General features: G+C 41.5%; 1 protein-coding gene across 1 annotated transcript in view; it reads right to left on the reverse strand.

Moving 5' to 3' along the window:
• The window catches only part of IMPG2 (interphotoreceptor matrix proteoglycan 2), a gene marked incomplete at its 5' end in the record, with an annotated part of 58,954 nt that overhangs the window by 27,480 nt on the left and 18,545 nt on the right, over window positions 1-12,929 (reverse strand). Inside the window, 2 exons of the mRNA XM_079972180.1 lie at window positions 9,809-9,832; window positions 9,940-9,971. Coding sequence (XP_079828306.1) covers window positions 9,809-9,832; window positions 9,940-9,971 — 56 coding nt within the window. The remainder of the gene's footprint in view (window positions 1-9,808; window positions 9,833-9,939; window positions 9,972-12,929) is intronic.

Raw genomic sequence — 12,929 nt, forward strand, 5'->3', positions numbered from 1 at the left:
TGGCTGAGTATTAAGCAAAATATTAAAAATGTATTAAATGTATAAGCAGATTTTTGTACACAATAGAGACCTAAGTACAGAGAACAGAGAACTTCAGTCACCTAGGCCTATGCAACACTGTTAAAGTTTGGAGCTCAGGCAACCTCACCAATAGACAAATTCCATAATAAGTGTAGCCATGCTTCTACTGAAAACCTGAGGGAATCTGCATGTTAATTTTTGCAGAGATTTCCAGTTATGAGGTAAAAATATTCTCTGCAAAAAGGAAACATGCAAACTGTGCTGCAATGTCATTGTACCCCTTTTACTTTACCAAGGGTAAAACAACTCAGGTAAATGCATAGTTTGGACTATTAGCATGCTTAATATTTCTATTTTACATACCACCTTGAGGGGAACTAATTGGGACTGGGACCTTCATGAGGGCAGAGTGGTCTTCTAACATTTCAATCCCATAGCAAAATCCTGACAAATATCCCACCCCCAATAGCTGCTATTTGTATTGGCAGCTTCCCTCACAACACAAAAAGCAGCTTTTGAACAGGGATTTTCCTTAGGATCACATCATGAAGGTAAACAAAAATTCCTTTGTTTCTAAAATCCCCTTCATCATGACTCCATCTTGATTTTTCTCCTGCTGCTATTTAAAGTAGAGAAATTTAGCATGGAAGTTATACTCTGCTCAACAATTATTTTCAGAGTAGATAATTGTTTTATTTTTATGATATGCCAGTCAGGTCAGCAAGGGCTGTTTCCCACACTGGCCCCAATCCATCCAAAATTAGGCTGCAATCCTAAGAACACATGTGCTTGGGAGTAAGTTCCATTGAACTCAGTGGGACTTACTTCTGAGTAAGATGCACACAAGATTGCTCTGTCAGTCTAAAATTTTGCTTGCCACTGATTGTCAACCGTTGAGATTCCAGCATTGCAGGGAGTTGAACTAGATGGTCCTCAGGATCCCATCCAATTCTACAATTCTGTGATTCTAAAAGGGGAATGTACTGTACCATGAAAAAACACAAGTATTTAAGCTAGAAGCATATTTTGGATCTGTATTGACGTCTCCTGGGGTAAACACTGTAAGTTTAAAGACATGCTGGAGGTTGTGATAGAACTTCAAGGTTCTAACTTTAGGTGGATCAGAGCCACAGTGTAATATTTTTGGGAAGCTGCAGAAAGGCTTCACACCTTTGTTTTCTAGAAAGGCATTTCTGGGCTTTTTCTGGGTTTTCATGGAGGAAACACTATCAAAAGCATAGGAGGAGGGCCAGGGCTCAGTGGTACAGCACATGCTCTGCATGTAGAAGGTTCCAGATTCAGTCCCTGGCATTGCCAGATAGGCTGGGAGAAAGCCCTGCCTGAAATCCTGGACAGCCGTTGCCACTCAATGTAAAGCAGATTCCTATATTCCTTAGCTCCCAGGCTGCTGGAAAATCTAAATTCAGTTGGTTAAGTGCTGCAGGGTTACTAATTGCTCTGGATTACTGGCATTGTTGGGGTTACTGACAATGTGTGATGCACACTGTCAGACAGAAGACATGGGATCATTATTGAATCCCACCCTATCAGCAGAAGGCCTGTGCAAGGACTGCAGGGTGGCGCAGGAGACCCCTCAGAACAGTGAGGAGGTTAGCTGAGGGAATTGTTTCATTAGGCAACCTGCAATGCTTGTGCAGACGAAGCATCCATCATAGCGCAATGTTTAATTTTACCTTTAGCCTTTGTATCTCCTATTATCAAAAAGTGGTAAGATACTCTGAATTTGCCATATAAGGTGCATTCCAGGTTGCCATATTTCAGAAAGTTTTTGAGCTATTTTTAAGGAAAATCGGCAAAAATGACACATGTCTTGCCATACGTCTGGATTTTCCCAGACATTTTTTTGACGATCAGACACTGCTTCCGACTACAGTATTCCGGGTATGTCCAGGAAATTCCAGCCATATGGCAACCCTTAAAGCACCTGATATCCTTTGTAATTAAATGAATATGAATTACTGGGAAATAACTCATTTTTGCATTGGGCTTATCAACTATTAAACATTACGTTTCAAAAATCTGAGATATAAATAAAAGAGCCCCCAGCCCCTCTTTTAAGATTAGACAATACTTCTCTTAAGTTTACATCCAATTATAATAAGGGATATCCAGTGTTAGTTAGGATTTAGGTCTAACTAACTCTGGATTCCACACACGTATTCCATGTTTAATCCAATGAATTTACAAGGTGGATTGGAGTCAAAGAAAACAATTATAAAACAATGAAAGAACATACAAATTTCCAAGTAAAACAACTACAACCAATAACATGAGCAGCATCAACAAAACATCAAATAAAACAACAGCAGAAGCAGTATATTCATTAAAATCTGACGTGAATAAAGCCGTTTTAGGCTTGACAAAACCTCAAAACAGTGGGCACTAGTTGGGCCATGCTACAGTTTCTATTGTTCTGGTAACATATATTGTGTGCTGTTTGGTTGTGTGTTGCATGTGGGGCTGCCCTTGAATACAGTTCAGATACTAGAGTTAGCAGTTAGCACACAACTGCTAAATTTATAACCAAGGCCAGATGTACGGAGCACACCTAGTCAGTCTTGGAACAGCTGTTCTAGCTCCTAATCCTTTCCCAGGCCTAAATTAAGGTGCTAGTATTTATCTTTAAAAGGACTGTACAATATGAACTGCCCTTCTCCCACATGATTCTGCCAAATAATGGATTTCTTCTGCAGAGGCATTTCTTCAGTTTCCCCCACCTACTGTGGTAAGAAGGTTGGTGCAAGGTGCTCTCCTCATTTACCCAATCTTTTATTGCTGTGGAGTCTTGCATTGTTTCAATATTATTCTTGCCTTCTGTTTTTTTACCTCTACTGCTATTGGTTTTTATGCTGGTTTATATTGTTTTTATGTATTTATTGTAATATTTTGTTTTTGATTTTGTTAGCTGCCCTGAAAAACTGACATAGAAATAGTACAAAAATAATCATGAGTGTAGAAGCCAGCCATTTTATTATCTGCTTAAATTCTATAATATAATCATAAGGCCAAAATTTGAAAAGCTATGTGTTGGAGCATAAAGTCAAAAATACCTCAGCATGTACACATTAAACACACATCATCAACAACAATAGATGAAAATTCTCAACTGCTGTTTCAAGATCACCCAAAAAATTGGAGGCTGCAAACAGTAAGTTAAGGAACTATTCGTCATTTGCAAGTAAACCAATAGTACTCTAGGTTACTTCAAAGGGAAACAGCCATAGCTCAATGGTAGAGCAAATTCTTAAAATGCAGAAAATTGTTGGTTCAACCCCTGACATATACATGTGGGGCTGAAAAAGATGCCTGTCTGAAACCCCAAAGAATTGGTTGGGATGTAGACAATACAGTGGTACCTCAGGCTACATACGGTTCAGGTTACATACGCTTCAGGTTACAAACTCCGCTAACCCAGAAATAGTACCTCGGGTTAAGAACTTTGCTTCAGGATAAGAACAGAAATTGTGCAGCGGCAGCGCAGCAGCAGCAGGAGGCCCCATTAGCTAAAGTGGTGCTTCAGGTTAAGAACAGTTTCAGGTTAAGAACAGACCTCCAGAACAAATTAAGTTCTTAACCTGAGGTTCCACTGTACTGAACTAGGTCAGGACCACTGGTCTGAGTCAGTATAAGGCAACTTCCTATGTTTTGCAAATCAGGAAAGAGTGAATGTTTGTTAATGTTTGTTTGGCTTATGTGGTGTGAGAACCAGGACACTGAATTGTCCAAGGGAAGGCCCAATTTTAACCTACGCCTCCCAAAGTTTCATAGTATTTGTTCTGAAACAAATGTACCCTCCTAGCATTTATTATCCATACATGACGTTCTAAAATCCTACACCTGATTTTTCTAATTATAATAGCAGAGGGTGGGGTTGTATTTAATAGAATTCGTCCATTCTGGCCACAATCACAATTTTGCGACATTATGCGACATTTAGAGGGCTAACAACCTATGTTTCCCATGCTTTGCAAATGCTGCATAGGTCTGTGTTTTAAATGCTGCTGGTTGATGTTTTGGTTAAATAGTGAGTCAAGATCTATATGCCTTTCTGAATTCAGGCAGTCAGCTGTTTTTTGTTTGTTTTTTGTTTTGTAGTTCCTTACATAAGTGGGATTTTGGGGTTAATTGGCATTCCCAAATTATTTCCCAATGACATCTACAATCACCTATAGTGCAAATCCATTTCAGAACAAAGAAGTCATAAGCAGCTGTCCATGTTGTTATTTATTTAAGCATCTTCAATGTGCATGGTGTTTCAAACAGTATAAAAGGGCAGATCCCTGCCCCAAGGAGCTTATAACAAGAAATGTAAGAGCAGTCTTGCTGGATTAGACCAAAGTTCCATCTAGTTGGTGATCACAGTGGCTAACCAGATGCCTACAGGAAACCCACAGGAAGACATGAGCTAAATAGCACTCTTCATCTAAAATTCGACACAGAGTAAACAACAAAAGAGGAAAGGGAAGGCTGGACCTTCCTAGGTAGGGCATTCTAGGTGGAATGTGCCACTGCAGAGAAAACCCTGCTCTTCATCACAGACAACAGCAGAGATGCTCTGAGGATCTTAACTGAAGAGGAAGCAGGTGTTCTTTCAAGCAGGGCTGTACCAAGACATTTTGGTGCCTGAGGCAAAGCACAAAATGGTCCTCCCTCCCCACTAGGAAAGAATGGGGGAGTGAAGAGATGCATTGGGGGCAAGGGGGGCGGGGAAGATCTCCATTGGGATCTGCTGCCCCTGTGGATTTTGCTGCCTGAGGTAGTAACCTCACCTTGCCTCACAGGTGGGCCGGCCCTGCCTTCAAGTATCTCAGGGCCAGATTAGTTAGAAGCTAGACAACCATCTTATGAGTCAGCACTCTTGATCTTTGGAGTAAAAACAAAAATTAAGTCAATTGCTTCCCACTCCCCACAAGAATCCACAGGTGCTTATTTGATTTCAATAACAATTTCGAGCTTTCATTGTGACATAGATTATATAGCAAGGTATGAAGGCAAAGTTTATGATTCGGTGTGCAGTACTGAATATATCGCCATTTTTTCTTTCAAGTTTAAGGCTTTTTTACCCTGAACACCATTTCCCATTTAAATTATACATGTGTATAGAAGGATACAAAGCCTAATAAAAAAATAACAATCAATACTGATTTAAGGACTTGGTCTTCTACAACTTTTAAAGAGCCAAGTCTCTTTCTACATTCATGAAACATCAGTTATATTGGAACATACTTTTATCCTAGTGTTGCATAATAGTCAGTAAAACCAACTGAGCTATTCCTGGAAGTAAGTTATGCAATAAAAACAAAACATCTTCATTTTCTAGCTACTCCAAACTATCCAGTACACAATAATTAGCTGAAATCACCTATGCACAACTATTTTCCCAAGTCCGGGTGAGATTTTATGAGGTGCTAAGGGAGACATAGCCAAAGCTGTAGTTTTATAACATTGTGCCAGACTTTTTTTGTAGAAGAACTTGTTTTAAAACTATGAAAACAAGGCGAAAACTAAGGCTGCCAACAAAGCATTTTAAGTTGATTTGCCACCTTAACTTATACGGTATGTCCTTTAAGTTTGAACCCTTCTCTTTGATCTCTAGAAGTTAAATATTTGAGTGGCAGGTTGGGTACCTCTCAACTCTCATACACAAGGCAAAGTGAAGTGGCTACCTTAAACAGGAGACACTGGTGTGTGGGGTGTGGCAGCAAGGAGTTGGAGGACAGATCTGTGAGTGCCCCACACAACCTGAAACTGCACCTTCTAACCCTTCCGATGGCTCTCAGGTGCAGAGGAGGATGCTGTCTGGCCACCAGTGTTGAACTAAAATTCAACTGCCATTGAAAGGGTGTGTGTGCACCATCTTGTCCTTTGAATTGGGATAAAAATATCTTGGGCTGCCCTGCTTATGCATGTATGTAATGGCTGGGCAACCTTTTTGAAATTGAGGACTGCATCGTGTCGGGGGAAAGTCACTGGGGCCATTTATAAATGGTGAGCAGAGCCAAAGTGCATGTGAATAACTGATTCTCACATTCCCTCTATCACCCCTTCTCTCTTTCCCTCCTTATCTCCCTCTCACACATCACCCGCCCATTCAGAGAGACACAAAAGCACACAAGCAAGACCCATCCATTCAGGCACATAACCCATTCATCCATTCTCTCTCTCACACACACAGCCTCCAGGCCAGGGTGGGGTGGGGGCAGCCAGTTACACTTGCCCCAGGCCTTGGAGGGCTAAGCTGGCTGGGGAGTGGGCACCAGGAGCCTGCCAGACTTACACTCTCATTCAAAGAACACCCTGGGCCTTCCAGCCGACTGGGGACATCTGCTTCGGGCCTCAGACAAACTCTGTAGGGGCCTGTCCTCATCCCTTCACAGAAACACAAAACACCAAGCCAACTAGCCCATGCACAAGACCCTCACTTTCCAAATCTGAAGCCAGCCTGAGAGCTCTGCCACCATATATCAGGTCACTAGTCCAACCACCATGTTGCCACTGGAGAAAGAGAAGAGCAGGCAGGTAATGGAGGACCTCTTCCCTTTGTCCTCTCCATAGTCTGCCCTCTGAGAGTGGTAAGGGAGCAATCAGTCTTGGAATGTTCATAGTATTTAAGAGTGCAGTTGGCCATCTCTGCTCTGTGGTCGGCATTCTTGAGCATGGCTGTTGGAGCATCTCTTTGGCACCTACTCTCAAAGGGCAGAAAAAAGGAGTGTGCACAATAACTGGTCAGCTTCTCTTTGTAACCCCCATATTTTAGTTAAACCTTCTCATTGGAGAACTTCTAAATGCATTCACGTGGACATAAAATGCCAGTGAACTGCTTCCTTTCCATTCCATCTCCCCAATGGCCTATCCACATAGGATTGTATCCAATGGTATCACTGTTGACAATAAGAGTCAGCAGAACAGGGGGTGAATAAATTTCCAGCTGTTCTGTTTTCCCCAAGCTTCCCCAAATGTGCTCTTCAGGGTCCTCCAACCATCTAGAACAGGTTCAGGGATGTGAGGGAGCTTCAGTGGGGAGGGGTATCTCAAAAAATGGCCTCTTTCCCCATTCTGCTGACAGAACCCTTACTGTCAGCTAAGTAACACTGTTGGATACACCCGAAAGTAAATTCTTGTGGAAATTGCATCAGTTGTGAAATTATAAATATTCTTAAGAGGTTCCTTGCCCCAGAGGAAACAGTTATAGTCAATGTGTTTATAAACTGCTTCAAAAGCCACTGCAGAACAGGCTACTGTTGAGTTAGTACATCAGAGTAAGTTAAGACAGGAAATGAAGCTTTTTGTGAAAATAGATGTGTTACAAGCACACTAAGTGCATCTCTGTTTTCTTCAATGAAATGTTGGAGAGTATGGTAGCCACATTTGGCACCTCCCTAGCATCTGGTGTAAGAAGTGAAAACAACACATCTGCTAACATTTGCGCACGCTTGGAGATGCATGCCTCCCCTTCACACTTGGTGCATGTTGGACACATGATCCAGCTGCCACACAGCATGTGAATCCACTGCGATCTCAATTATTGGAATGGCAACTATACTGAAGTTAATTCTACTTCAGACATATTTGTTTTCTTCTCTTAGCTGCTCTTTGAAAAAGAGCAGCTTTTCCTGTCATGTTTAATAGAAAGCAGCATGATTTCTTGACATCTAAATGCAGTTCTGATTCCTTAGTTACAATGCCAGTTTATTGCTCCATGGAATGTCTGGACTTGGAAGCCATCCCTGGCTGCCTCCTGATTTTCGGGGGGTTGGGATGGACCACGTATTGGAATTTCAGCCTTGCAAACAGAGTCCAACCTCTCAGCACTTGAGTACACGTGTCCCAGTACTTCAAAAAATAATGACACTATAAAAATTCCTTTAAAAATTAGTTGAAGTTGTTTCTCACACAAGAAAAATAGCTGGTTTCAAACAACTCCGTGTTTGAAGTGCTCTTGTTCTCTCCAGGACAGGCCTCAACTTAGACAGATCTTTTGTGGTCAAGATTTAAAAGCACGTCCAAAGACACGCCAGGTTTATATAAAACAATGCAGTGTCGAAACACACAGTGCAGAAAATTCTGTTCAAAATTAAAGAGACTAGTGCCATATAGAATCAGAAGAAATATAAAATAAAGGAGTTTTGGATCTCAAAACTTGATATGTCCAAACTTGAACTTGGAGACAGATGTTGCATGCAACTGTAATTACTCTTCCAGGAAAAAAACCACAAACCCAGTTTTTGTTCATGGGGAATTCCACAAATGTGGTCAAACCCCAGCCTTGCTATTTAAACTTTTTACATGGACAGCATAGTCAAGAAGGTATCTCAGTAGTTGTGGTGATTTGAAAATAAAAGAAAGAAAATGGTCTCTGGATATTTAAATACCAAAAACATTATAGGTAATAAAGCACACAACACTTATATCTATGGCCCTTTGAATGTTGTTGGAGCACAACTGCCACAGTCCTCTAACACTGGCCATGCTGGCTAGGACTGATGGGAGCCCAATAACCACTGAAGGACCACAGGTTTACTATCCCTGGTTTAGAACCTAAACTAGTCAAACTCTTAAAGGTAAAGGTACCCCTGCCCGTATGGGCCAGTCGTGTCCGACTCTAGGGTTGTGTGCCCATCTCACTTAAGAGGCCGGGGGCCAGCGCTGTCCGGAGACACTTCCGGGTCACGTGGCCAGCATGATGAAGCTGCTCTGGCGAGCCAGCACCAGCGCAGCACACGGAAACGCCATTTACCTTCCCGCTAGAAAGTGGTACCTATTTATCTACTTTTACCTAGGGGTGCTTTTGAACTGCTAGGTGGGCAGGAGCTGGTACCGAAAGACGGGAGCTCACCCCGCCGCGGGGATTCAAACCACCGACCATGCGATCGGCAAGTCCTAGGCACTGAGGTTTTACCCACAGCACCACCAGCGTCCCTAGTCAAACTCTTAGAATGTCATTTTTTTAAAAAAAAGTGCTATTGTAGTTATGCAGTCATTTTATAAGAGCATTTATATTCTGTTTAAGAGTATTTTATGTTATCTTTCCAGTGAGTGCATTGCTTACATTTGCATTCCCAAATCTACCTGCAGAATTTATTTGCAATGATGGCCAATGGCAGCTACACAGCTAGTTCTAGCCCTTACACACAATATCTAGACAGGAAGCCAAATAGTTCCTTGGACCCACCTAGCCCAGGAGAGTTTTAAAAATGTTTTTCTTTGAATAGCAGGCCTACCGTACCACATCACAAACTGCTTTTGAAAAGCACTTGCACTTTTGTCACGTGGGATGAGCGGCTGCTATTCCAGAAGCACAACTGCAAAACTCCCTTGAGTGTGAGGAAACAGTTGCACACAGTTCTTTGATTAACAAATTGAATTGTTCGTTATCTTATCTTTTGGAACCCTGGTTATCAGAAAAGTGCTTTAGGGTTTGAATGTCAACCCTTCATAGGTATGAAATTGCTAGGCTACAAGCCAATGTCAACAAGTTCATTTCTAGCTATTCTAATTAAGACATACATTTTCATGTGGCAGCATGAAGCCTGGCATAAAGTCTGAGAAGGCATATATATATATGAGAAAGACACATGCCAAAGGTGCATTGGGTCGTGAGTCTGCTTTGAGGTTTACACATGGGACCTTCAGTCTGTTTAAGCCTCTAGTGCCACTTTTTGATATTTATACGAAGCATATTCTTACAATGCTTTCATAAAACTGAACACCAGGCAGAGCGGGAAATGGAGTAGACTAAAGCTTTAAAATTGTATAAGTGACTTACCCACACGCCCAATCGCTGCAGGGACTGACAAGAAACCAAAATTTTAAAAGAAGCACAAGTGGTTGAAATGCTACTTCATATATCTAATGATATACACTATTTGTAAAATGCAGGGTAATGTTGATACTCACCCACCCATTGCGTCTTTAGCATAGGACAGCTTCTAGGAAAAATAGAAAATTAAATTCCGGGTAAGTACTTGCATTTTGCAAATTTAAGAGTTATATTTTTGCACCCTCTGTGATACCACTCCTGTTCTTGTCTAGTGCAGGTGAGCCTACAGGGAGAAAGCCCCTTGCATAGATTCTTGGCTACATCTATTCAGGTGAACAGGAAAACTTCAGATGGATTACTCAAATCAAATGACCACATTGCTAGGTTTTTTTGTTTATATTAAATGGTGCTTTACCACATTGCCTACTGTATATTATATTCAGAAAATTCAAGGGGGGGGAAAGGTTAAATAGAAATCCACTTTCTTTATGTCGCTTCGGAAAACTTATGTGGTCTTGTTAATGTGATCAAATTCCATTCAAGCTTTCTGAGAACCGCCAGCAAAACTGAATGCAAACAACTGGAGGGATCTGATTTGTTTAACTGTTGAACAGCTGTGCAGAAAGCCATCCACAATTGGTGTGGCATCCATCACTACAGTTCTCTAGAACCATTATAATACAGGCAAATTCAGAAGAACAGAATGATAGATTTTGGTTGCTGTGTGTGTGTGTGTGTGTGTGTGCGCGCGCGCGCAAGCAAGCAATATCATTTTGTGTTTTTAATGTATTATATATTTGGTGTTGTTTTATATATTTATATATCATATATATAATGAATTATATATTTGCCTTGCCAACAAAGGTCCGTATAGTAAAAGCTATGGTTTTCCCAGTAGTGATGTATAGTAGTGAGAGCTGATGTATAGTAGAGCTGGACCATAAAGAAGGCTGATCACCAAAGAATTGATGCTTTTGAATTATGGTGCTGGAGGAGACCCTTGAGAGTCCTATGGACTGCAAGAAGATCAAACTTCTTCATTCTTAAGGAAATCAGCCCTGAGTGCTCACTGGAAGGACAGATCCTGAAGCTGAGGCTCCAATACTTTGGCCACCTCATGAGCAGAGAAGACTCCCTGGAAAAGACCCTGATGTTGGGAAAGATGGAGGGGACAAGGAGAAGGGGACAACAGAGGACGAGATGGTTGGACAGTGTTCTCGAAGCTACCAGCATGAGTTTGACCAAACTGCGGGAGGCACTGGAAGACAGGAGTGCCTGGCGTGCTCTGGTCCATGGGGTCACAAAGGGTCGGACACGACTAAACGACTAAACAACAACAACAAATATTTGGTGTTAGCCGCCCTGAGCCCGGTCTCAGCTGGGGAGGGCAGGGTATAAATAAAATTTATTATTATTATTATTATTATTATTATTATTATTATTATTGGGGCAGCATAAAAGCAAGCTATCAAGGGAGTGACAAGTGTACAATATAAAATTGTACTTTTATCATAGGCATGTGTACAGGCTAAAAAAAGTACCAAAAATTGGTATTTTGTGCCTCATTTTTAAAGTTTTTATTTTTAAAGTAACATAGTTGGATTTTTTTTTTTTAGTAAATTTTAGTTTCTTTGTTTGATGAACAAAAATTAATGTCCTTTTTAATTATGTGTTCAATAAATGTTCACTTTTAAAATAAATGAATAAAATTCGCTGAGTGCATGCCCTCATGAAATTTTGCGCAAACGCCTATGACTTTGCTAATAAAATCCAATAAAAGGTTAAAATCAGGAATATTCCTTGAATGAAGGACACTTTGAAAGTGTTTGTCTGACTTCATAACACCTTAGTCCTATAACTCTGGATGACCAGAGAATATTATTACATTAAATTTCTGCGTTCTGGACACCTTTCTGAAACTACCAATAAAGCGAAGCATCAGTAGTCCATATGCTCCCTGAATAACAACCAGGAATGATCCTTTTTCCCGCTCCATGGCCATACAATTCCTCTAAGTAGTAAACTTGAATAAAGAAAATAACTATTTCCCCAAAATGCATCTCTCTCTAAATTGCTTAGGCAGGTGACCCGGTCAAGACCAGCAGGCTTAAAATAACACTTACCAGAAGTGTTTCGGTTTGATGGCACATGTAAGCGTGCTGTCACCCTGGATATTGTGGGATTAGGCACTCACTCCTGCTGTCTGGGCTTAGGACTCTGGGCAGGTGGCTTTGAAAGAGTGCACGAAACACACTGCACGGGATCAGAAATACTGGTGCTCATCCCTTGGCTTTCTTTTATTCTATTCATTAAATTTATGTCCTACCCACAGGAGCCCAAGGTAACAAACATCAAAATGTTAAAACAATACAATTTAAAATAAGAACAACGGCACACGACTGCTGTGTCTGGAGACAGAAGTATTCACAGCAGTGACCAGAGGAGGAATAACCATTGGGAAGAGCACAAAGAGAAGGAAAACTGTGGTGCCTCCATAGCAGCACAACTGGATGCCTTCATCTGCCCCAGCTGCAACAAAACATGTCTCTCCCACATAACTCTCTACAGCCACAGCAAGTGCTGCAACCTTCCAACCGTTTGCCTTCACCCCCTAAGTCTCACTCCTCCACTATCTCCCGAGATGGACGGATGCCAAGAGCATACCAGTTAGAAATGAACTGTATTATGTCTGCCTTCCAAAAGTTTTCTTCAAGTCGAGCAATTTTCATTGCTCCCTCAGTATATGAGTTTCAGGCAAACTCGGGATTTAGTATCTAAGGGCATTTTCCCAGCTCAGTAACAAGATGCTTTGTGCTCCCTTCCTTGGCCCAAGATGCACATAGAGCTTCCTTGCCTGCAAGGAATTCCCAATTCAGTGGTGGGAGCAGCTGCCTGCAAAGGCTCATATGTGTGTGCAGGACCTGCTCTGCCTTTAGGCTGAGTGAGGCAGCTGCCTTAGGCAGTGAGAGAGCATGGAATATTAGTGAGGTGTTGGAGAAGAAAGCTTCAGGCCTTGCCCCTAAGTTAGCCTGTTGCCCTCAAGCGCAGTCAAGGATGGTGTCCTGTTGCTGTTGTTAGAGTAAAACTCAATTGCTAGTCTGATTAGTTTCTGGGTGTGTAATGGGGT

This window comes from Podarcis cretensis (genome assembly GCF_951804945.1).
Source record: "Podarcis cretensis genome assembly, chromosome: 4".
NCBI lineage: Eukaryota > Metazoa > Chordata > Lepidosauria > Squamata > Lacertidae > Podarcis > Podarcis cretensis.